This window comes from Poecilia reticulata, chromosome 15, assembly GCF_904066995.2.
Source record: "Poecilia reticulata chromosome 15, P_reticulata-male-v2, whole genome shotgun sequence".
Lineage (NCBI taxonomy): Eukaryota > Metazoa > Chordata > Actinopteri > Cyprinodontiformes > Poeciliidae > Poecilia > Poecilia reticulata.
The window spans coordinates 19,226,606-19,252,861 of record NC_088844.1 but is presented as its reverse complement, the minus strand read 5'-3'; the positions used below and the strand labels follow the sequence as shown (position 1 = coordinate 19,252,861).

General features: G+C 37.2%; 1 protein-coding gene across 1 annotated transcript in view; it reads left to right on the top strand.

Moving 5' to 3' along the window:
• Positions 1 to 20,620, top strand: part of lmbrd1 (LMBR1 domain containing 1) — a 53,941-nt gene extending 33,321 nt beyond the window's left edge. The window contains exons 10-16 of the mRNA XM_008429860.2: positions 1,698 to 1,762; positions 1,912 to 2,014; positions 3,560 to 3,664; positions 4,962 to 5,111; positions 6,362 to 6,437; positions 18,941 to 19,032; positions 19,314 to 20,620. Of these exons, the coding sequence (XP_008428082.1) occupies positions 1,698 to 1,762; positions 1,912 to 2,014; positions 3,560 to 3,664; positions 4,962 to 5,111; positions 6,362 to 6,437; positions 18,941 to 19,032; positions 19,314 to 19,424 (702 nt within the window). The 3' untranslated portion in view covers positions 19,425 to 20,620. The remainder of the gene's footprint in view (positions 1 to 1,697; positions 1,763 to 1,911; positions 2,015 to 3,559; positions 3,665 to 4,961; positions 5,112 to 6,361; positions 6,438 to 18,940; positions 19,033 to 19,313) is intronic.
• The last annotated feature ends 5,636 nt before the right edge of the window (positions 20,621 to 26,256 follow it).

Genomic DNA, 26,256 nt, shown 5'->3' with positions numbered 1-26,256 from the left:
CGTACACATATTCCTCTCTTTTTATTCACTTTAATTCTGTTTAACACAAGGCAACCTGTTTGTTAGTTTGAATTCAGATTTTATAGCCAAGCAGTATTTGTTTTTCCAGTTTGTAGTTTGCATTTTTTTCTAAAGAGTTGAGTGCCAACACAGCTTTTGTTTCTATTCATGTGAGTACAGAAGTGGATCCTTACAAATTTTGTGCTTTAATTACCTGATCACTACATTACGTCAGTACAGTTAAACCATCAGAAAAATGATTACCGTATTTTCCGCACTATAAGGTGCACCTAAAAACCTTCAATTTCCTCAAAAGCCGACAGTGCACCTTATAATCCGGTGCGCCTTATATATGGACCAATATTGAGCCACAACAGGTCTAGCAATGACAATAAGCAGCCATTTTCATTTTCCCCATAGAAGAAGAAGCGTGCCGTGCATGCTGGGATAGTTGTCAGAACGCTGGTTTGTTGATAAAGTTTGACTGACCTATCTACCTACCGACCTGATAATCAGGTCGTCTGCAGGTCATTTAGCACCACATTCTCCACCAACATGCTGTGCGCGAACGGAGAAGGGTGACCATCGTCCGGCCACGCCCTGACCCAGGAAGGCTCTCCTTGCTGACCCGAGTCGGACTGTTTTGTTGACATTCTTTATGTCAACAAAGTGGCTTTAGATTTTCATCCGGGGTGCTTCGACTAGAGTTACCAAGGGACCAGCCCCTATACATTTAAAGCCTGGGGGGCGGCGGCAGCGTGTCGGTTGGTCTGTGTTACCCAGAAAGCAGTTGGGCACAATATCGCAACACCAACACCGTGAGTGAAACAATGACTGGGGCAGCCTACTATATAAAGTACTCGGGGACCACTTCTTTATTATTACACATCCACATTTGTAGAGTACGGAACAAATCGAGTCCCGTATCGGTTCAATATTGGACGGGTGTCATACCCTAACTGTAGCGTCTATTCTATGCGCCTTATAATGCGGTGCTCCTTATATATGAAAAAAGTTTTAAAATAGGCCATTCATTGAAGGTGCGCCTTATAATCCGGTGCACCTTATAGTGTGGAAAATACGGTATATTGTATTTTATTTGTATATATTTTTTTGCCCTTTCGTATCAGGTGAATAACATCACATTATACCAATGGTAATGCTGATACATTTGTGAATCACGTGACATAGTTAAGTTAGAAAACGGATAACTTACTAATTTTCCCATGACATGTTGAGTGAAGTATCAGGAATGTCAGTAATTTAGATGATTTATAGATGAATAACAGATTAGTAAACATGTTAATGAAGCTCCTGTATTACATTTCATATGTGCCTTTTCTGCATAATTTGATCATTTATTGATGATGAATATCCTTATTATATAACATTAAAAGCTCAAATTGTCAGTTTGCAGAATGTATTATATATTTGGCTTTTGCCAACCTTTTCCCTCTGTGGTTGCAACCTTTCTACCTGACCAATCCTTTCAAATAGCTGTGCCAACATTTCCCCACTGTTGCCATGGGCACCAGTGCCAATCTGAGGCTCTACATGCCATATGGTCTCTCTTTGACCTGGCACAAGTGTGCACAATAGTTGTTTTTCTTTTACCAAGGTTCACAAAGGGTCTGAATGAGTGCTCATTTTTTCCCCTTGGTTATTTATTAAACATGTTGACTGTCATTTCTTTGCAGATAATACTTGGGGTTTTCTTCATCCTGGTTGCACTGCTCTTCACTATTTCCCTGTTTATTTCAAAGTAAGTGATTGTTTTACAGAATCTGACTCTTTACATTGTAACTATTCCAAAATGAACAGGAGCCATGAAAAAGGAGCTGCACAATTCTTGTTTTTGTATTGTTTTACACATCATTTCAAAAATGAAATCCCGTATTTTGCTGTGTTCAGTCTGGACAAAGCACTTCACTCTGCTGGCATTAGCTATGGGTTCATCATCTTTGGCACCAACCTAACCAATCCTCTCAATGAACTTCTGCTGGCTTTACAACCTGTAAGTATTCTTTGAAGTTTTATGTCATAGAGATGATTGTACTCAGTTAAGATGGGCTTAAAGCCAGTATTTCTTGTTTTTTTATCACAATAATCTCAAATAAAACCTAATTTAAGCTTTATCACGGTTAATTATATAATGGGTGAGTAATATTTTTTTAAAAATTATGTCAGAATCTTGCAGCAAAGGAGGGGCATATGGAAAGTGAATTGATTAAAATTGGAGTCTGTTGACCAATCTGCAGCCAACAGCAACATTTTATCTGTGGAAATAAAACAAAACCCATTTTACAGTAATGTATGTTTTGTAAAAGTTGGAGCTGACAAACACTATTTTATTGATTTCTATTTTTCTTTATAAACTATATTATCAGGAAATGTACAAAACTGCATTGCAGATATTTTTTTGTTTTTTTTCCCCCCTTATATTCTTTCCTTCTATTCACTGTTTATGTTAGAGCAATTTTTTAAAATAAAGAGAAAACTTACCACAAAATTCACATTTGAATCTGTGGTTGGTTAGGGTGGCTCTCATTATAAAACCAGCGGTCACACTCTGCATAATCTAGATAATGTCCTTACATAACTTGAGAAGCTTCCAAAAGCCTTTCAGCATTTCCTAATCCATCATCTTTCATCCCAGTTTAAAAGTAAAAACAAAGTACATTTGCTGCGCAGAGTCTTGCTTTGTCTTTCTCTTTTTCAGTATGAAAGTATGGCAGACTCGTCCTAGCATGTCTTAGACCTAGACACTAGTTTCTTGTTAAGTAGCTTCTTACATGTCCTCCATAATATTGAAAACAAGTATCATTGTATCGTCTTCCCTCAGTAGCTATAGCTTGGCAGACTTATAGTGTGTTCATTAATATGAAAAGAAAAAAAGAAGGATTTTGGAGATTCAAATCAGGCAGTTATTGATCTTGTCCAGCGAAGCTAAAAATCATCATATTTTGATCATCACCTGATTTTGTTTGTTTGTTTTTTGTGTGCATGCATGTGTTTGTGTGTGAAGGTCAAAAGTCTTGCGTAGTAAATAATGCTTGATTGAAGTGTTGGATTGATAGAAAATCAAATCACTGTCTTCTTCTATTTCCTCTCGGTTTTAGCCAGTGGACATAAGCATGCAATAGAAAACGCTCTGCTGTAATTAGTATTCTACTGCAGGTTTTGCAGAAAAAAAAAAAATGACAGACAGCTCAGGCCAATAAAGAATCGCTTCACAGATAGCGGCATTGATTAAATGTCTAAGACGAGTGCTTAGTATGACTATGGTGTTTAAGATATTAAGTGCTCCACAACAAGAGTGGGTTGTTAAATATGTAGCGGTCAGGTTGTAGGTTAAGTCTGAACATTTACAGTTGCCCAACTTTGTAATTGCTATTCAGTGGTTTTAATGAAGCACAATATTTAGCATATATGTTTTTTTTTTATTATTAGAGTTACATAAGCATTATTGATGGTAGAGTTATTGTTAGTTTTTTTTTTTTTTTGTTTGTTTGTTTGTTTTTTATGTACATGAAGCTGATCTCTGTTCCTGGTATTACAGGTTTTTCCATTGGATTACATCCTAATTACAGTCATTACAGTGTACTTTGTGCTGACATCCATGGCTGGCATTCGTAACATGGGCATCTGGTTCTTCTGGATAAGGGTAAGCTAAAGATACTTTTCTGTGTTACCTTAATAAATATGGTAATGTTGTATTAAAGATCTCTGATAAATATTAAACCCATCTCAAAAGAGATTGTGACAGCACTGCCAGCGGTTGTGTCATGTCATCATTTCTACATAGCTTCGTTAAGAATGCCACACCAGATTTTCCTGTCCTCACTAACAGCTGAACTGCAATGGATGCTATCATCAGCCTCCAACTACCTCCAGAGAAAATTTTGGCTTTTTGCGTCTCTTTTTGGAGGCTACATTTCCCAACTATGTGTACTAAGACACAAGGAGTTCATTTGTCTTGTGTGAGACTGAATAAAATAAGCATTAGGAGCCTCCTCTGACACTCACAATCTTGCTTCACATTGCCTAGTTAGATGTTGATGCATGTTTTAACACAACTTTTAACATGTATTCCTTATTTCATATTTGAGGAGCAGAGGCGATGCAAGGCTTTGTGAGCAGATCCAGTAAAAAGGGTTTTGCTACTAGTGTGAAAAATAAAAACATACATACACATAGATGGATATCTGAAAATCTTTATTTCTGTTAATTATGATGATTTTTCTCTTGCAGTTAATGAGAACATGCTATTTAAAATTAGGATGACATCTCAATGAGAAGTATGCTTAATACATGTTCAAAGGTTTATTCTGACAAATGATACTCATTGGGACATACTTTGTAAATATCTGGTTTCAACTGTTTTTAATATTAGGTTGCTGACTTTGCAAGTATTGGAGTGCAAGGACAGTGGGAGACGAACTGTCCCAGGACAGTCATACCGCTGGGGCTGCAGCACCTCTGCCTTTGGCATTTTAATAGCAGAAATCAATTAATTGGGCTTTATAGAATACATTAATATTAAAAGGATCCTGTTTTGAGTTATTTAATTTGCTTAGCTTTTCCTTTTTAATAATAGTGACTCAACTGATGTTTTTCCCTCTAATGTACGTATCTGTGTAAATTAAAAAAATATCTGTTTTACAAAAATAATAAATTTATTACTGTTGCAGACTAGTTTTAAAAAAAAAAGTTTTAGTGAAGCTGATGCTTCTTTTAATCAGTACTCAATTTTCAGTTTTCAACATTAATAATAGCGTCAAACATTTGTTAAATAAAAGCAATGTTGATACTTATAAATTATAATTTTCTCCATCCTATTTCTACAGAGTATAGAGCGTTTTTTTTCTTTCCAAGGCTTCAGTCCTAAGTTAGAAATTCTGGTATAGCTGCTTCCACCAGAATAAACGGTGAACAGCACATTCCTGTGTTTTTCTTCGTAGCTGTACAAAATAAGACCAAAGAGAACACGTCCCCAGGCTCTCCTCTTCCTCTGCATGATTCTGCTGTTGATTGTTCTCCACACCAGCTACATGATCTACAGTCTGGCCCCACAGTATGTCATGTATGGGAGCCAGAAATATCTTGCGCAGGTGAGGAAAAACAATTCATGTAATTTCCCATGTCTTACTATGTTTTTTGGTCTCCCTGCTGAGATCTAGCTCCTAGTGTGGGTTTCTAACAGTGTCGGTACCAGTGGGTTTAAACCACTGTGGTCCAGCACTGTGTAGGCAGCAATTTGGTCTCTATAGGCCAACAGCCAGCCTTTTATACTCTTGTTCTTTTTAAATTCTTTCTATCTGTCTGACAATGTAGCTTTTTGCTGTGCGGATTTGTTGTTTGACAGTATACCCTTTGTGTGTTGTAGCGCTGTGCTTTTTGTGTGGGTGTCTACATTTGGATTTAATGCAGAGCTATGTGTGTGTTCTTTCTAAAAACATCCTTTAAGCAGCACAATTTAAATAAACCATGGCATTGTTTTGCTAAAGCATTATCTCTCCTACTGAAAGACGAGAATGAATTTAAAACTAGCTTTACAGGTCGAACACATTTTATTCCTACCTGTTCATTTGTTTTTACCACTGGACTTCTAATTAATTTCTTTTTTTGCTGTGCCAGGACTCTGAGTGTAAGCAACAATTTCCAAGGCTAAGTTGTATTTACACTACCCTAAGTTACCATGACTTTTTTAGGACAAAGTAAAAGTAAAGTAGCCTCAGCAAGCAGATTTATAACCGGAATATGACTTTTGTGTCAAAAAGAAAAAAAGGCAGAAATAAAATATTTACTGGCACTACATGACCGATTAAAGGCCACTCAGACCACTCAAAAGTTGTAATTATTAGGTTTTCAACTGAAAAAATTGTATGTGTTAAGAGTGGCAATTTCTCACCAATCCAATCTAGAAATTCAAAATGGTGACATAGTAGAGCTTGTTGGTAGCTGCAGTAAATGTTATTTGCTATCCAAGCTCCTTTTGCAAGCTCTACAAAAGCACAAAATAATAAAGATGAAGTCATTATTAGCATTTAATGCAATTTATAGTTTGTCTGATCATTTAGTATGTCACTAAGTAAATCCCTCTGTTTTTTGGAAGCATGCTGGTTAGTATTAAGTTGCATTTACTATGCAAATAAGATCCAAACTTCTTCTTAACACCCAAAAAGCAGTAATCAGTATTCCTCTGTTTAGATAAGAGTGATCCGGATATTTCTATTTCACCATTATAAGACTTGTCAAATTGTCTGGACAAAAATACTTGAAAATATTTTTGTTATTCTGCATGAAGTAGTTGCTATGTTTTTCAAATCACCAACACATTTTTTTTTTCTGTTCGAGTCAGGCATCCTCAACTGATCCAGTGCTTGGAAATACTACTGTTAGCACTACAAAAATATGTGATGCAGACGCACCTGAGGGTAAGTTTCTTACCGCTTCTTTTCACAGTACAGGGTCACTACACTCACACCATCAAAGACGTCCTCACAGGTTTATTCTGCCATAGCAAACATGAAGGACTGGTACAAACTCAGTTTCTTAATGCAGGACATTGTTTTCTAGTTTTGATTATCATTTATTACCAGTAAGAGCAAATTATACAAAGAACAAACATTAACTCATGCAAGACATAGCATGTACTTGTGCCCATGCCAAACGCTAATTACAGTACATCAGCCATGAAAACATAAATGTGTAAATTTACATCACACCAGTGAGCTTTATTATGGTAATTTATTCATCTAACTAATGGCCAAGTTGTGATAGGTAGTGAAGGGGGCGCTGCAGTACAAAGATGGGTTTAAAATGCACTTTTTTTTAAATCAAGTTATTTGTGCTAAATTACTGAATTATCTGTACGAGTATCTCTTTCAGCGATTACAAGAAACTTTGTTAAGTACAATAAGATTATCACTCTGGGCATGACCTTTGACTATTTCATCATGAAATGTTCACAGTCGGCTTTACAACTTTCATATATTTATCATAACAAGCCAAACGTTGTTGGCTATTCAAGCCACAGCTTTCTGCATTTGCTTTGCACAGAGTGAAATTTGTGCTTTCTGAAACGAGTCTGCGTGAGTGAGTGCTCTGTCGTAACAGTGGGCACTAACTCATGCAGGTAATTTGGTAGCACCTTGTGGGCATAAATGACCAGTGACCAGTCGAGCATGGTTCTAAATTTCCCAGAGCCTGAACCAGTGCCAAAAGGAGGCGCCAAAGCCTGGTTTCCTCTCAGACCACTTAAATTACAGCACGCTGAAAGGTTATTATGGATTTGTTGCCCATCCAGGCCGAGGCATTACTGCCTGCTCTAGATTTAGAGCCACCAGGCTAACATTGTATATCTTCCACTAATGCTGATGCAACTGCTGAAACTTGTTGGGGAATTGACAAGGAACCTCTATGGGGTCTAGTAGAATCTTCCAAAGAATGTTAGCAGCAGATTCTTTGGGCCCTAGTGATATGTGTGCTGGACATATCCAGCACACATTTTTTGGATTTTAATACTGGAAATTTGTAGGATGGATTGGTGTTGGGAGTTTTTTCTACCTTAAGGAAAACCTTTCTCACCGGCCGAGTCATGTTCAATAATACAAAATGACACATAAGGTCTAATCTTACTAAAGTAACAGATCCCAAACATTCCTCGCCTGGCATTTGATATTAATAATATAATCAGTAATGCACTTTACTTGTCAGCGGCGACATTATTGTCACTGATTGGTGTTTCTTTCCATTTGAAACACTCAGACCTCTGACAGGAGGAAGTCACCCGTACAAAATAGTCTGTCTTTCACCTGTTTAAAGAATTGGCTTTCTGTACATGTTATTGCTTGTTGTTGTTATCAGAAGATTATTAGTGCAGTGAAAAGTTAATGACTCAAATAGTGCCTCAGTGCTTTCCCAAATGATAATTCACAGAGCTGGAATGCAATCAGAGTTGCTAATGAGAAATGATGAGTTAAAACGACAAGTGTATAATAAAACCCGAATGGAAGTTCAGATCTTAAAAGTGAAGTAGGAGTTGGTTGTTATCACAAACAAACATATATACTGTCCACTGTCGTTCTAAGGAAGTATGCCATATATATATTGATAGGCCATATCTTGGATAAAAAAACCCGAGAGATAAAGTAAATACAAAAAAAAAAATCCTGTTTTTGAATAAATTAAAATTAAAAAACAAATTGTTTTAAAAAACTTGAATTTGTTTATAAAGCTGTAATGTCATTACATACTGTGCTTAGGATTTTGTTTTGAATTACTTTTAAAGATATTCTTAAGAGAATCATTAAAATCTGAATCCAAGCCAGAAAAAAATAATTGGTATGGCTACATATAGCGGGGATGTTTAAACACATTTATTAATGTCTTGATTTTATTTCAACCATGCTAAAATGCAGCAGGCGAGTCTGCAGACATTAATGACAAGGTATTGACTGAAAGAGTGTGAGATACGACTAATGGACGGATAGTGGCTACCTTTGATTGTATAACATTATCTTTTACAAATTATTCTGCTTCTCTGTACATAAACAAAACAAGAACACTTGGTGTAACTTCCATTTAGACAAGGGCTCTGTTTTGCACTTTTAATGAAAGAAGTCCTGATCCGCTCCAAAAGTTAATGGGTTTCTTCCTTTACTCATTACCTTGTTGGAAGCATTACCCTTTATTTAGCTTCTGCTAAACCCTAATTAAACACAGTATAGTTTATGTGCTGGCTATCTGTGTATTAAGTACAACGTGGGTGTAACATAAGAGGCAGGAGTCAAAACTAATTAAATTAAGTTTAAAAAAAAACATGCAATTAATAGGATGCTGCATAGCAGAAATTGTTTCACAGAGTGTGAAATGAATATTTATTTTGTAAGAGTTCGTAGTATTGGCATATAAGGTGACTGAATGAGTCTAAAGGAAAGGTGTGGTTGGTGCAACCAGTTGTCTTGCAAAAGTATTGTTTCCCTTGAACCTCTTCACATTTTGTCATGTGGTATATAAATAAGTATTTCATTGGGTTATTTAATTATATTAAGCATATTGATTAAATAACCCTAACCCCTTCGTGTCCCTACACTCAAGAAAAACCACGACATGTCACTGTCTGTATGACATTCACCAGCGATGTCCAGGGTTCCACCATGCGTAGCATCTGCCTATCCTTCCGTCTGTCCGTCTGCCCTCTGCTTATCTGGGATCGGGTCACAGGAGCAACAGGACCAGGAAGGGAACACTAGACATCCCTGTCTCCAGCAGCATCCTCCAGCTCATTATGGGGGATCCCAATGTCAAAAACAAGTCACTTTATGCATACATTTGCGTTCTAAGGTCAGGCAGGATACATCAGTCCTCCAGGTAATTGTGGACTTATGTAGCCCCAGAGTTTTCTCTTAGTGGGACGTGTCTGGAAATCCTCCCTAAGGAGAAGCCCAGGGGTGTCCTGATCAGATTCCAGAGCCACCTCAACTGATTCCTTTCGATATGAAGACTCAGCTCTAAGCCCAAGTCTAGCCACCCTCAGGAGGAAGTTCATCTCAGCCTCTTGTATCCAGGATCTTATTCTTTTGCTCATGATCCATATCTCATGACTATACAGTAAGTGAGGGTTAGAACATGTGCCCCTTCCACTGGCTCTACTTCTTGCTCTACTCTACCTGGCCTCGCTCCACTCTGAAGTAATCGTGTTTCCACTGACTTGGCTAAGTCTGTAGCAGGGCAACACCTCCTGGTGGTAGGTGGTATTGAGCCTCGCCTTCAAGGGTCCTACGCTACGTACTGCGTGACCAACCTTGAGTTATCATTTTTCTGAGACAAAAGAAGAAGAGATAGCTGAGCTATTTTTTTTATAGCCTGATTATGATTGGGAAATCTGGAACTTTGCGTTTTGCCTCTGCTCTATCTCTACCACAAAAGACTGTAAAAGTGCCTGCGTTACTGAAGGTAAAGCTCCAATCCATCTCTCTGCATCTTCTCCTTCATCCTGCCATCACTCTTGAACAAGACCCCCTGATTCTTAACCTTGTCCACTTGAGGCAGAGACAAACCCCTAACCACTAGGGGACCATTCACCTTTTTCCAGTCCAGAACCATGGGCTCATGCATAAAATAATTTACTCTCATTTGGGCCACCTCACACTAAGCAGCAAACCTATCCAGAGCTGGAGGTCATGGCCTGAAGAAGCCATCAGAGCCACGTCATCCGTAATGACTAAAACAAACGTGTTGAGATAACTTGGAATTAGTTGCCTTTCTTAAAAATATATATTTTTCTGACCCACTAATCTTACATCTAGCTGTAGAAGATTGAGCTATAGTTTTTCACTGCTTCATTGTGTTTAAGACTGTAAATATATGCTCATTATATATGAAGAATTATAGAGTCACAATATAATGAAGGTGTCGAGAGTCTGAGAAATCAGTCATTTGACCAAAATTTTTTTAGGTTTTCTTTGTTTGTTTTTGGGCATTCTTTGAAACAGCTTCTGCTTTCAGAACCACGGTACCAGCTTCCATGAGTAGGAGGATGTGTCAAGCTGAAAGATGCATGCGACTGAGAGGGAATACATTCACTAATCAGCAGATTCTGTGGATATGTTGCAGGCGAACGTTTTTATATGATTGGAAAACAAAGAATTAGACCTGAACTTTTAAAAAAAATCGTATCTAACTCCTTTACAAAGAGGGAGGGAGTGTTTACTCTGACTGAAATATGTTTTTCTCTTGTAACTGAAATGTTTGCCAAGAAGTTTAGAGGAAATAATGGCTGAATGTTTGACAGGTAAAGAGCTAGACGCATGCAGTGTTCAGGTGTTGAGAACACTTTGCATATGTTTTTATTAAGAGCACATTTTTTGACATAAATCAGGGTTTTTATTCTTACTATGAAGGCTTTTATTTTATCTGTAGTACAATACTTTGCTCCATTTCATGTGTAACAATGACAGCGTGAAGACAGAAGTGTAAAACAATCCCAGCAAAATGGAAAAAATGGAGAAGAAGACAATTTAGAGTTAATGCAGACAAGAGGGTAATGGTTCCTCTGGCTTCAGGAAGTTGGAACGCCGTGTCAGGAAGAAGTCACTCTCAGTTGATCAGCTCTCACTGTGTCTTGTTCAAAAAGAACTGTGCCTTCTTTGTAAAGCTGACGAGAGCAGGAAGGTGGCAACAGGGGCGAGGATTAAAAGCTACCGTCAAGACAGTTTCCAACAGATTTAAGGATCTGCACAGAAAAGTTGCAGAGAACTTCACATTTTCACAGTTGTTATCTGGGTTGAATAAATTAGGGCATATTTTGTTCCACTGGTATTTCATCTACTGACATGGTATAGAGATTTTTGTAATGTATATATTTTTATATCCTCTTCTTGCATGTATGCCTTTTCTCTTCCATGCAGATAGCTTGAAACTTTGCCTTTAGTTATAACTTCAGTACTTTGGTTTCTCACTGAATTAATAATATAATCTAAAACCCAGATAATCATACTCAGGCAAAATACAATCCATCCCTTTTGAAACAAAATACCTCAATCAATGTTTCTGTTTGTTTTGTATTTTGTTGTAAATTGGTATTTAACTGGATATAACATACATTTACAACAAACCAACTTTGCTAAAGCAAAGGTTTGAAAGAATACTGTGTAGGTTGTGTGAATAATCAATTCTGACCTAAAGCAGTCACCGAAGCAGCGTAATTGTAACCATTCATATGATGGATGATAACTTAGATACAGGGACTGATGATGATTCAGTCAAACCTAAGCTGAGGGTTGATCCTCTCACAGCTTAAACACTTCATCTGCCTGATCGTCTTCTGCAATTAAATTGTAAAAGTATGTCGGATTAGACTTAAATTCTTTGGAATGAGCCTGTTTAAAGTTGCTTTTTGACATTGATCCAAGATGTTTACTACTATTCGTGTCTTCTGTTATGTGTTCTCACAACCCGCTAGACATAAAGTGGTTAACATGTTGAGCAGTTTTTTTTATAGTGTTTGTTTGTAAAACACTGCATTGGAAATTCAGGGGATTATTTATACTGCTAATTTTATTATTATTGTTATTATTATTATTATTATTATTTTATAATAGAGCAGCTGTTAAAATAGGAATGCGCCTCTTGCCATTTACTTTAATTGAAGACAAACTTTTGTCTGGTCACTTGCTGAGTGAAATGATATTCACAGAAACACTTGTCTGTAATACTTATTAGGCAAATTGTATTTTAGAGGATACATTTAATTATTGAACAATTACTGTGCTAGCAAAACTATTAAACTTCAGACATTAATATTTCAGAAAGTAGAAGTGGGTTTTTAGCTTTCCAGGGAGAATATTTGTGTACAACTATTACTGTGCATAATTACTTTGTAGCTTAATTATAAATGAAGATTTTCCCATTCCGTGTCTTTATTCTTATGTACTAAAGATAGAACAACAAAAAATATTTAAAAGTTTGCAAAACACACTTCTGACGTAAAAAAACACCCTGACCAGATTAGCCACTCCTTTTTTTTCAATTTTCATCATGACCCTTCCATTCTTGAAGTTTGACATCTTCTTGAGCTTTTGACAATAAACTTTTTGGGCGGCAACAGATGCTGTTCACAGAGCTGGACTCTTCTCTTTTTCCATCAAACTCCTGTTTAAGAATCCTCCACAGGTTCTCAGTAGACTTTAGATCAGATGAAGAAGGGAGCCATGTCATTATTATTTAACATTTAAGACTTTTACTGCGAGCCTTAAAGTGCAGTACTTCAATGCAAGTGACGAAGCATTGCACTGCATAAAAACCATGGTCATCTTGATCTTTATCTGAAGTATCCTTCTGCTTGAAGGTTACTTCTAAAAACAGATGGCAAGCTTGGGAGTTGATTTTGCATCCTTCTTTAAAATGAAAATGTCCAACTAGCTCATGTTTTAGTGAAATGCCAGCCGATACAAGTACCTTTCTTTCACCTCACTATCATCTGAGTCAAGTGGAGCTTTATGGCTGGTACTGATGGAACCACAGCCCCATCTGGTTCTTAAAGAGTTCCTCGTATTTCATCACTCCATAAAACCTTTGAAAAACCTGCTTTCAGATCGTTTTTGCCCCCCAGTCATGACTTCTCAACTCATGTGCCATGTTCTTGGTCTGGTTTCAGCCTGCCTGTCTCTGGCCATCTATTTGAGAACTGAACACCTTTTACTTCTCGTAAGCCTATCTCAGATGAGGTGAAAAAAACAAAAGAAGGGCATTCTTTGGTAAAAAAAAAAAAAGTTCCTTCAGTTCACACTTATATACTCGAGGGGCATTCTTTTGTAATAATCGCTGGTTTTACACTGAGGCAAAGGAGGGTAGAAGTCAAGCTTGTGACTGAGTGGCCAGCTGGACATAATGCGTTAATGACACAAACATCTTGGCAAGCAGGTGCTCTGTGCAAAAATATCCATTATCTCCTCTAAGGTCACAGCCATATCATTACTCATTTACTCAGCATAGTGGAAATAAATGGTCAGAAATTACAGGTTCTCCGCAGCAGTGATGGCACATTTATTTTAATATTTTTATTCTATTAACCCCGGTATTGATCAGGCAACTTGTACAAACTTAAATTCTTGCAGTACGAAAATCTCCAAGTGGTTTTACTTCATTTAAATGACCTGAATGAAACTCACAGAAGGTTATGCATCAAAGAAGGCTGTTTTCTCAAATTATTGCTCTGCAGAATAGCTTTTTGCAGGAGATGAGTCTATTTCACACTTTATTTCTACCAGTCTAGCCACAAGTTTTGCTTTTGACCCTGCAGATCAATTTTCCAATCAAAATCTCATGGACTTTGGCCCATTTTCCCTCTAATCAATGTCTTTTTGTCAGTTCGTTTCACAGTATGTGAGATTCTTTGGTTGTCAATTTAAGTTGTATTCTAGCCGCAATCATATGGGCGCTTTTCACCCAACAAGACATATTGACTCAGCGAGGAAAATTTTTAATACACAGAAATGTTTTTTTTTTATTTTTTTTTTTAACACCAGACTCCTGTCTGTTTCCTAGCAACTTGCCAGTTTCCATAGCATTGTTTTTAAAGAGCTTCAGGAAAACGATGGTCACAATTTATGTTGCCTCTGAGATCTCAGGTGCCCGAGCAATTTTCAACAGCAGCCTTTCACAACACCAACACAAATTAATAGTAATTTTCTTTGCTGCAGGGGGATCATTATCAATTTGCATTACAATGGAATGTGTCACTCTAAAACTATCTTCCTGAAAGAGAAATCTCCATCTTGTTGCCAACAGACCGCCATTACCTTTTGCAGAAATATTCAGAAGCCCTTCTCAGCTGGTATCATCATGTTTTAATGGTTAGAATTCAAACTCATCAATATTAAACCTAAGATAATGAATGTTTCCTTAATATTTTCAGCACTTTAAACTGCCCTGTTTCATAATCTGGATAATTCTTGATCATTTAATTGACCATTTGGATTGGTTTTAACTTTACTCATTGACTATGCCTTGAGGTTTACCTTTTGTGCCTGAGATACAGAGAAAGTATTGAAGAATTCTTATCGATGTGATTGCAATTTCCAGTAGTGGCATCACAGTCAAATATTGTTATCACGCATCCTTAAACAGGAAAAACATTTTTGATATGTCTATTTTTTTTTTCTTATCTGTTTAAATATTTAATTTTTTTTTATGAAACCATAAAAAATGGTATGTGTGTCTTTTTGCTGTTTTGCGGTGCGAAGCCATGACCCAAAAACCGAGAAATGTACCAAAGCATGTTTTTACTGCTTCCCCCTCACTCTAAACCTATACATAAGACATCAGATTCCGAAAAGCCTGCACCATGACAACGCTTTACCTGATGTTGTATAACCCACAGGAATGGAAAAACAGGACCTACATTTTAGATACCTGTGTTTTTCATCTCCTTCTTCGACTCATGTTATGCCCAGATTACTTGATGAGGTCAAGTAATGATGGATCGCTTTAGTCTCAGACATTTTGTGTGTCTGCGTCGAGAGTTCTTGTAGACGCCGCAAATAATTTTTCTACCGTGAAAGAGGCTTTTTGCGAATTTTCATGGCCTGTGTTTCTTTGAGAAAAGCCCCGTGTCTTAAAAATAATTTTACTGAAGGAACATCAGCATCCTCAGAGGACACTTGAACAAAAATGCTCCATTGCATTTCAGATTGAGAGGGGGAGAAAGGAGAAAAAAAATAAAAAAGCGTAAGTGCACAGTGATGCTTCCAGAGCACTTGCTTATAAGAGAACCTTCAAAAGAACACCGAGAGCTTGCATGTGTGCACTGGGCTTTCTGCATGCGTTTTGACTGTGGACATGAAAGACATACATTATTCATCATCATGGTACACAGGGCAGCACTCACCTGAGGATCACAAGTCAAGGTGAAATTACCTGCACCCACACGCCGGGCCCGTGCTCTTATGAAACACCAGCGATGATTTCAAGGTGAAGCCAGTCGGTGTTGTACATGATAATATATTTAGGCAGACCACTGTTGTGAACCATCTGTAGGTCCCAGACCTCAGAGGTTCAGTGAAGCAGCTGTAGAGCTGCAGATGGCTGTGAGAAGGAGTGGAATCATGGGAATCAGGGAAGACTCTGCTGCTTCCTCCTCTTCATCATCATCATCATCATCATCATCATCATCTTCTTCTCCTCATCTCTTGGTCCTGGGATTTAAATGCCTTTCTTCCACCTCTGTCATAAGTGGAACAGGGCAGAGGTGGATACATTTCTTGAATTCCAGCTTTCTGTCTGGATGAGCTTCGACTGCATTGGGTTTTAATGCATCGGTTCTGAACCTCGGCCATGACCAGTTGTGGCTTTGGATTTTGATGTCCTGTAGCTTCATGTAAGTGTGTCTGCACTGTTTATGGAGTTCAGGTCAGTGTGAAGAGCTCTGTTAGAAACGGCGTGACAGGAGCAGCACAGCAGGGTCAGTGTTAATCCTCCAGATGGATCTCTAATAAAGCCAGACAGAGCATTTTAAGCAAATCCAGATTTTTTTGGACTTTCTGTTCCGTTATCCTGTTGACATAAGTTTTAATGAGGAATACATTTACATAGCATTCTGTACTTTCTAGTGTCTGTATATGGCAGCTCATTAAGAAATGAGATCTTGGTGGGGATTTTTTTATTTTTCTTCACCATTTTCCTATATTAAGAATCAAACTGCAGAGTATAAGCACTGCACCCTTTCAGACATCACCCCTTCTAATATTCATTCACTTAGTGACTCAGCCTTGGAACGCTGGCTGTCCTTTCTTGTCTGAATCTGTCTGACCAATACATGTATCAGTTTAAGGAGACTCAAAAACTGGCATCATGAGGAAATCCAGGTTTGTTTAGCAGAATGAGAAATTATTTATAACATGGAACAGGAGCATTACTGTAATTTATTTTTCATTCGGATTTATTTTTGTTTTCATGATCACTTTTGAGAAATGCTAAAGACATTAGTTTTGCTTTTATCTGCCAGGGCTCCTAGGGAATTAAAAAGCCTAATACAGAAGAAGTGTTTATTGGTTCAGTAAATGAGCTGCAGTTGAGTAAGTGGTTAATCATTCAGCGCTTCAAGTAGAGGTAGGCTGATTTTATCAGCGGCTGATAAACCGTCCGATACGAAGTGCTTTTTCTGTTGTTTTTTTTTTTTTTTGTCTTATCCGCAATCAGCTGTGCACTCCACAGGTTTTTAAACAGGCATGTTTTTGAACATCACACTGTTGTTCTGTTGACAGAATGAAAACAAGTGAAACTCGTCTTGCCTTTAAATGGATACGTGTAGACTGTACAGACCAGTGGCCAGAAGTCCATCTGTGCTAGTTTCTGAATTAAAACGATTAACCAGTGAGAAGGGTATGATTTAAATTGTTAATGTTAAAAAAAAGAGAAAAGTTTCACATTGTTAAATATCCGCTGCTATTTTAAGAGGAAACAATTATTCATAACCAACTCTTTGTGGCAGTCTAGTCTGGAGATCTTTTTTTTTCTTTTTGTATCACATAAAGACATTGTTCAAACTCCTACAGTATGTTTGCCTTCTTGGTTTCAACACAACCATACATATATGATCTGATCATATTTTTTCAGAATATAGAACTGAAGGACATGCAGTAAATGTCCTGTAAAGCTACTCATTCACTGCATGTTCTTCACTTCTGTCTCTGCGCTTCTTTTTGTAAATCTACTCATAGATAACGGTCACTTGCACAAATTTAGAAAAAAAGGAAAGAAAGAAATGCTTTTTTGATATAAATTATTTTAAAAAAATAACTATAAACATACCGGTGGCAAAAGTACAGAGTTTTTAGTTAACAGTAGGGATGTAGAAAAGTCGAGAGAGGGCACTCCCCCCTTAATTTGTAGGATTTTATGTTTTCTACATTTTCCTGGTATTTGGGTTGTCAGTGGTTGGTAGTTTTGTACACTTGATGTTAGATTTAAAAATTTCAGGCACTGGTAAAGACTTACAACTGATGATTTATTGATTTATTGATGTTTATTAATTTTCTGAGCTGCAGGTGTAGTTGTTCATGGGTTAAAACCGAAGCCACAAACTTGCACATTCAGGAATGTTGAAAGCAGGACTTGACACAGCTTTTCATGTGTGCGTGTGTGTGTGCGTGTGTGTGTGTGTGTGTGCGTGTGTGTGTGTGTGTGTGTGTGTGTGTGTGCGTGTGCGTGCGTGTGTGTGGGTGTGTGTGTGTGTGTGCGTGTGCGTGTGCATGTGCGTGTGTGTGTGCGCGTGGGTGTGTGTGCATTAATTGTAATATTTCTCTCCAGTCTTGTGACTGAGGTCATGTGGATGACCCTCTTAGTTCTTTTCATTATTGAGAATGGGTTCACTATCACCCATCGTTTTCACCGAATCACAAAAAGGACCGTGTAAGATTAAAGATTTTTTTTTTCTCAACCTGCAGGTGTGCGGCTCTTTGGCTGTAAGAATTTGAAACGCATTAGAATCTGCGGCTGTCTGCATGTATACCCTGTAAACACTGGCTCACAGTCTTTATGATTTGTTGATGCCTGCTTCATGCTTTTTTTTACCTTTTGGCTTTTCCGCAAGTGAAACTCAATATGTTTGAGGCGAGGCACCATTAAGTGTTACATCATTCTAGTTTTATTCATTGGTTCTGCCAGTTTCACATCGACAGTGACACAACTATCCTCTCCTCCAACTGCTGGTTGTCTTTTATGGTTAGAATAACAAAATTGCCTGAGGCACTGCTCCATTTTGTAATGGCTGCCTGTTTTTAGCTCTTAAGTGAGTTCAGACACCTTTATAACTCAGACATATCATACACCATGTAGCAATGGATGTGTCACAATTTATTTGATTCCTGATGTGCTTTTTTTCTTCCGCTTGGTAGCAGCACATAGAAGCTACATATCTGCGTCAGCAGACAGGAAAAATGTAGGGGGCGGGACTGTATCTGAAAACCAGTAATATACCATTCATATATATCAATCATACTTGTTTTCACCTTTTTTTCTAAGGACTATCAGAAATTGGCAGAAAGATACAGGTTCTCTAATAGTGGTAGGTTTAATCAAGCAAAAAGTGATTAAATTACAGTATCATCTTGATTTGTGCATTGGAGTTTGTGTCTAACTTTTATCTTAAAACAAAGTGCATTTCAGGACACGTTGTCTTTGACGTGTTCATAGACCGAAAGTAGATTTTGTACTTTTTTTTATTTTTAATAAATACAAACCTCAAATTTTTCAGTATTTAACCTGCAGATCATTAATCAGAACTGGCCTACAAAAATATGGTTAATTTACATCAAATTAGCTCAAGAATTAGGAGAAAGAAGCATTTTAAAACTGTAAAATGTTCCTTCCATGTTGTCTTTTTCTTCTGCTGCTAATAAAAATGTAAAAAAAAGTTCTTGCCTCTCTTTTTCAGATGAGTGCACTGTGACGAGAACCTATCTCTTCCTACACAAGTTCTGGTTCTTTAGCACCATCTACTACTTTGGGAACTGGGCTTTTATTGGGGTAAGTTACAAAACGTTGACAAATCTCTTCATTAACCTTTGTTAAGGAGGGAGTTGGAACGAGGCTCTCTGGAACAGGACATCTCATCATGTGACGTCCTGGAGTCATAATGTTGTGAGAGAGGAATCAGAAATGCAGCTTAGTTACCGCAACAGATCAGAAGGATTAAACGTGTATTTCAAAAGCATTCCTGGAAAAAAACATTTTCAGGGAAGAGTGGCCGAAAGGTGCACGATTCAACTTCTGGAAGTAAAATAATCTTTTTTCTCTCATTATTTCAGGCTTTTCTTATTGGCCTGGTGGTGTCTTGCTGCAGAGGAAAGAAATCTGTGATCGAAGGAGAGGTGGAGGCCGATGACTCAGACTTGAGCGATGATGAATATGTGCACTGAAAAAAAAACTAAAAAACTTTTCACTTGCAGTCATAATTTAAAGGGACTAAAAAGCATGCTTTCTTTAACAAATAAATGAGTGAACTAATTAAATGGAATATTCTGGATTTCTTTTTTTTTTTTTTGGATCCCAGGCTTGTTTGAGTTGACCCGCTCTTCCCCTTTAATGAGACAGCTCAGACTGATTGTAGTGTCCTCCTCACTCAATTTTATTGATGGCTCTGGGATTCTGGGAGTGTCCTCCAACTCAATCCTACTCACAGGATTCACATTTCGACAGTCTGACTCAAATTGGTAATTCTTTAGGAGAAACACTGACGTGAAACATTTACTGTTCCAAAACTCGATGTTTAGGCTTCTTCTGTCGCACAGTAGATTTCTATTTTTTATATTTACATCCTTAAGGTACTCCTTCTAGTCTGCTTAAATTATTTATTTGTAACTACATCTACACCTTCTTTGGTACATATTTGAAACCCATCAGTAGTTATACTTAATAGCTGGTTGTTATAAAAACGGTGATTTCTAAGAAGTAACATTTGTGACACTGTGAAAGGCTTGCTTTAAGTTGCATAAAGCTTAAGTGGTTATACTGTATTTTCTTCCATCTGCTGTTATATAATGAAGCGTACCTGCGCCTGCGGACCCGCTCGATGTGTGAAATGTAAAGAACCAGTTGCATCTGTTGTGTTTTCAGGTTGTTGTTTTTTTCGTTTTTTGTTGTTGTTCTTTCTGCAGCTTCAACATGGATTTTTTTGGTGGAATTTGGGAGAAAAAGAGAAACTGAGAGGTGAAAGTAACCGGTTATGGATGATGTGTTTTAATAAAGGCTTTGTATCATTTTAGGTTTTACTTTGAAGTTAATCAGCTGCAGCCTTGTGAAATAGCTTTTAATGGCACCTTTTAGCCATACACAAATGTATTTCTCTATGTACATATCTCAAATTAAGACCAAATCATAATGTCTTTTTTTTTTTTTTATGTTTGTGCCTCATGAATGCAAACTAAAATGATGGGCACATGCACCTTTATTTGTCCAAGCTTTCATAACTCAACTTAGAAGAGTTTCCAGTTTTGAAATGACCTGGTCATCTTTAGAGACGGTTACATAATGATTTTGGGGGAAGGTGTGCTATTATTCAATGGTACCTGCATTTGAAAAAAAAAAAAAAAGTAATAAAACAATTTAAAACATTCTTTGTCTATTAAGGTTTATTTAATCAGTTTTCAGTGAAATGTTTTTATTTGAACAGAGCAACCGAGATTTTTTTTTTTTAGGGAATCTACGGCGTAGTTAAGCATTTCTTGATCAAAATCTAATATTCAGTCTACATTATTTTACATTGAAGATTTTTTAAAGCAGTTAGCCTTGCTCACAGCATTGCTAAAATATGTTTTTCCTAATAATCTGTTATGTTCTGTGTGTTGGTTCAGCTATTCTCTTGCAATCTAAAAGTTGAAGGTTCAACAGTCACAAAGCTAAAGAGAACAATGGTACAGCTCCATAAAGTAGTGACAAAAATATTGAACTCCCACATAATGTTTTAATTTCTCTGAGCTCTATTTGTGAATGTTCAAAAAGTTGCATGCTAATTATCAGTATTTTGAGTAAGAAAAATACTGATGATTAGTATTATCGGTATGACTTTGAGTGGGACCCAAAGTCACATTCTTTGGGTCGTAATGTTTTAAAGATAAATTAAAAATGAAGAACTCCATAAATATGTTTAAATCCACATCATAAAGAAAACGTGGTGCTGAAGATTGTGGTGCTGCTTTGCACCTTCGTTTCTGGTAGGCACCGAATATACACAGGAAGAATATGAAAGAGATTAGCCGCATATATTAAAGTGCATTACATACATTTCAATCTGCTTTGAAAAAATGAGCAGATGAAACAGCTCTGTAGTATATACATTTTTACAGAGGAACATAACGGAAATGGTTTCTTTATTGTGTACTGTATGTGGATCAAGTATTAGAGAGGGCATCAGTGTAGTATCATTTGGTTCAAAAACTTTTAGAGTAAACAGGTCTGTAGTTTGAATTGTTATTTCAAAACCTCCTATTTGGCTCATATTTGAAGAAGGAAAAAAAAACCTGGAAGTTGCTACAGGTTGAGTGAAAATTGCCCACTTTCCCAATCATCCATCATTACATGTCTGACCCTGTTATCAAAGCCCCTCCTAGATTCCTTTTCATTTATTTTGTCCATCATACTCTGTATGGGATTTCTTTTTAATATCTGTCCCGGTCAAATTGGTGATGGAGCTACAATTTAAAATCCCACTTTCACACTATTCAGATGCTAAATACAAAATTGCCATCAGCCCAAAGCTTGGGCTTTGACACACACACACACACAAAAAAAGAAGTGTAAAAACATGAAACCTTTTTGAGTCATTAATGCTTGTGGGCTGACAGTTAAATACACCCATCCCTGGATTATCTTACTCACATACTTCTCACTGCCTGCTTTAAATGGATTTGCATATGATTTTTATGTCCAATTAGGGTTTGAGGTATGTCTACCTTGTAATGTGAGTTAAGCCGCGATGTTAAGTTCCACCCGTGCATTTACCAATAAAGTAAAGAAGACTTGTGCCAAAAACATGAGTTTTCTACATTTAACAGGGAGGATTTTATGATCACAACAGAGGATTCCGGCTGTTCAGAGAGCTACTTTACTTGTCATACCTTATATTTAAAAGCCTTCTGTCTAAATGTCTTCTTTTACGCCTTCAAGAAGTGTTGCAACTCTTGCAAGGAAAAATGTGAGTATAATTTAGTAAAATAATGTCTGAATAAATGAAATAACCCTGCTTTACCAGGGATTATTGGTACGATGTGTCTATTGGCCATCCGTAACAGATGTGCAGACTTCTGTTTCCCTTTTTGTTAAATCAATTTGTACCTCCACCAGTCTACAGGCATTCACTAGGAAAGTAATAATTTATATCAGTCCAGTTAGGTCAGGTGTTTTATCTCTACACACATCTGGCCCTGGCACCAGTTAAAACAAGAACTTGAGTCAAAGCCACACTGAAAGTACATTGATTCAACTAATAAATGCTTCTGTATATTTTTAGATTTTCTCTTTAAACAAATGTTTGATAACTAACATGGAGCACATGAATACAACACAACGTGTCGAAACATTACCTAAGACAAACATCTGGTCTTGCAATCATACAATACCACACATTTTCTTTTTTATGTCTCTGTATGCTACCAGTAGTTCATTTTTGTCCTCTGTAGAGGACATTTCTAAACTTGAATATCTCCCACCCCCTGCATTCTACTGAATTAATTCTTTTTGGCTTTTCAATGATGCCACATGTGAAGGGGTGGGACTTTTATACTTTCCTTTTTCTCATTCATAAAAATCACGTTCATCAGTAGAAGCACATTTTATGGGGAGACAAAGTAAGTGCATAAAACTTTTTATTGTGCAAATTTTGGTTTAAAATTTTGTTGGCATATTCTAAATAAGTCTCTTAGCAGCATATTAAAATATTCTATGAATTGTTTTGACTGTATTTTATCGTAGTATTTAAAAGTTTAAAAATTGTTCTCTGCAGTGGACATTTGTAATTATTTTTGTTTTTTCTGTATCCATCCACCCATTCATCCATCCATTCATCCATCCATAAATCCACCCACTCATTCATCCATCCACCCATTCATCCATCCATTCATCCATCCATCCATCCATCCATCCATCCATCCATCCATCCATCCATCCATCCATCCATCCATCCATCCATCCATCCATCCATCCATCCATCCATCCATCCATCCATCCATCCATCCATCTTCTAATCACCCTTGTCCCTTAGTGGGGTTGGGAGGGTTGCTGATGCCTATCTCCAGTTAACGTTCAGGGTGAGAGGCAGAGTCACCCTGGACAGGTCGCCAATCTGTTGCAAGGCAACACAGAGACAAACAACCCTGCACGCACACACCTAGGGAGAATTTGGAAAGCCCAATCAACCTGACAGTCATGTTTTTGGACTGTGGGAGGAAGCCGGAGAACCCGGAGAGAACCCACCGTACACGGAGAGAACATGCAAACTCCATGCAGAAAGACCCTGGGCTAGGAATCGAACCCAGAACCTTCGTGCTGAGCAAAGGTGCTCAGTTTTGTCAATGTGAAATTCATTCTTATGTTGATGTTTGGATATTTTCTTTGGGACAAACTGGTTGCCATCAAGGTTCAATTTCAAATGTATGGGGTTCCAATGTCCACTGTAATGGACACATCATATTTGAAAAATAAAAAATTGTTTTCCCCCCAAAAAATTTTCAGTATTCTAATTACCTTACAAAGATTGTGGAATTAAAAAAAAATGGTGATTGGACAATAATTTTTTTCCTGGTAGTCAGGAGTAAGGAGTATATATATATATATATTAATTAATGCTTTACTGAGCATACAGAGACATCCTTAAATTAAACATTAATTATTGTAGATTAGATTCAAATAAACTTCTAAAGGTTTCTGACAAGTATCCAAGCTCTGCTTTATCACCCTTGAAACTGTTAAAACACACTTATTTGTGTTTAGTTCACAATCAGAACATGTCAATAACCAGGGGCACCTTGACACAGACTCTCTCTGTTTCCCAAACTCTGCGGTTGCTTTTCTGTAAAACGTATTCACTCTGATTGGAGACTCCAAGTGACTCCCTCGGCGGAGATTGCAGTGGTTTTGATTTTCCTGGAGCAGTACCAAGTCTGCACTCTGCTCCCTGATTGTGTTATCTAGTGCTGATCAAGAGACACAAATTGACTGCATTTTGAGCAGATGTTTGTGTTTGCTGATGTTGGTGGTTATGCATATTTATGTGTTGAAGGAATAGGGAGTCTTGGGGGTCTCAGTCCAACTCTGAATTATTATTGATGTCATAACATTTTTGAGATAAACCTGGATTTTTAAGTTGAACTTCTGGGAATTGATCCGTTTAAGTGGTCTTGTGATAAAAGATGTCGATGTCTCGGAGAGGCCTGGGTGCAATTCTTGTTCAAGCTACAAGCCGAGAGAACAATGGTTCTGACACAGTACAGACAATATCAGATGGAAATCCAAAAGCAGATAGCAGAATTAAATCATGAACTACTTAATAAACTTGGACTAAGATTAATTTGGTTCCGTCGTCATTGACAACAATTGTTTCACCAAATTGCCATTTTTAGCAGCTTGTTGGTTAAAACACGGAACACGCTGCCATCTGTAAATTCCGATGTTTTGTTAAGTGTTACCAGATTATGCAATTATTAAAATCTACAATCTGGATTACAAGACAACTCACCTCACATTTGATGATATCATTCTTTATTAGACACACATGAAACCAAACTTTATGGAGGAAACAACATCAAGCACACCGTTAAAATGTGCAAAATGCACCACATACATACAAAATATAGCAAGTCGTTAAAATTTAAAGTGTCAAACTTTCAAACTTTTCTTCACAGCCTCCCTTCACAATCAGAATGTAAAAGGATGAAGCCCCAGAACACGATTTGATTATCAAAGCCTAGCCTGAATGTTTCCTATTTATGAATGCTATTGCTCAGTTTTATATGTTTTCATTTTTATTTTTTCATGTTGTGCAAACTTGTGATTCTTCTCTCTTCACCCTTATTTGTATGCACAAAGAAAAGGGTAAACTTTTAAAAATATATTTATTATTTTCTGATGCTGATGTTTAAAAGCTAAACATAAAGCATGTTTAGCTTTTAAACTAAACATGTTTTATGTTCATATATTGTGACTTTGGAGAAAAGACTGATTCAAAGTATTTTATGTAACTTCATGCTGTCATTTAGGTTCTGTTTAAGTGATTTCATAATTCTACAGATCAGGCAGCCTTCAGGCGTGAGCGTTCAACAGAGACCTGTTGACTGATTGACACATAGGGGCCAGGTTGATAAATGAAATCCTAATTTGAAAACTACACATTCTTTTTACTCAAGGTTATCTTTGCTGATATTACATTTTGTTCATTGAAATATTTAAATGTGCAAAGAAATTACTTTTTTCCAGGATAGTATGTCCGTTTTACACTTCTTGGTGAACCCCAAGCAGATGAGAAGTGCTCATGCTTGGGATTTATTTGGTAGTTCACTTTGTCAAAACTCTGGTCTGGATATAAGAGCTGGAGAAGGTCCATCTTATACTGTTTGCTCAATATCAAACCTTGCAAAGCGATTAAAACTTAGGTTGCAAACAAACTTTAACAAGATCAAAGTGGCCACTTTTTGGTCATTTGTCTAGAGAGACGGGTGAGATGGGTTTTATATAAAGGCAAAATATGATTTTCTGTAATTCTATAGAGAATAAAATAGATACCTAGAGGAATTACAGACTACTGTCACTATTTTTCTGGCCCTCTGTTGCTATCATCCATCTTACTGTTCTCTGGGAAAAGGGACTGAAATGTATTTTATGCTGCATACCAAATACCTTCTAGGTACTCTTCTAGTGATGCACTCTATCAAGAGTCTGAAACTTTTACTTCACAGTTGTGGTGTAAAAAAAAAAAAAACTTTTTTTTTTATTTGCAAATTTTTCTATCTTCATTAGTTTTTGCTAAATTGTATTAAAATGTGAGCTTTGCATCTGCAAGTTTAAAAAAAAAAACTAAGCAAATCAGTTCCTCCGGTGCTTGAAGTCGTCAGATAGTTCTGTGACGATGGAGCCGCCTGCCTCACCTCTCAGTCAGGCCTCAGGGGACACAAGTGATTCAGGATCAATGTGATTATGTTGATTCAGTGTTTAGAGGCACAAAGCAACTTCGCCTCTTTGCTCTTATGAGCCTGTGGGACG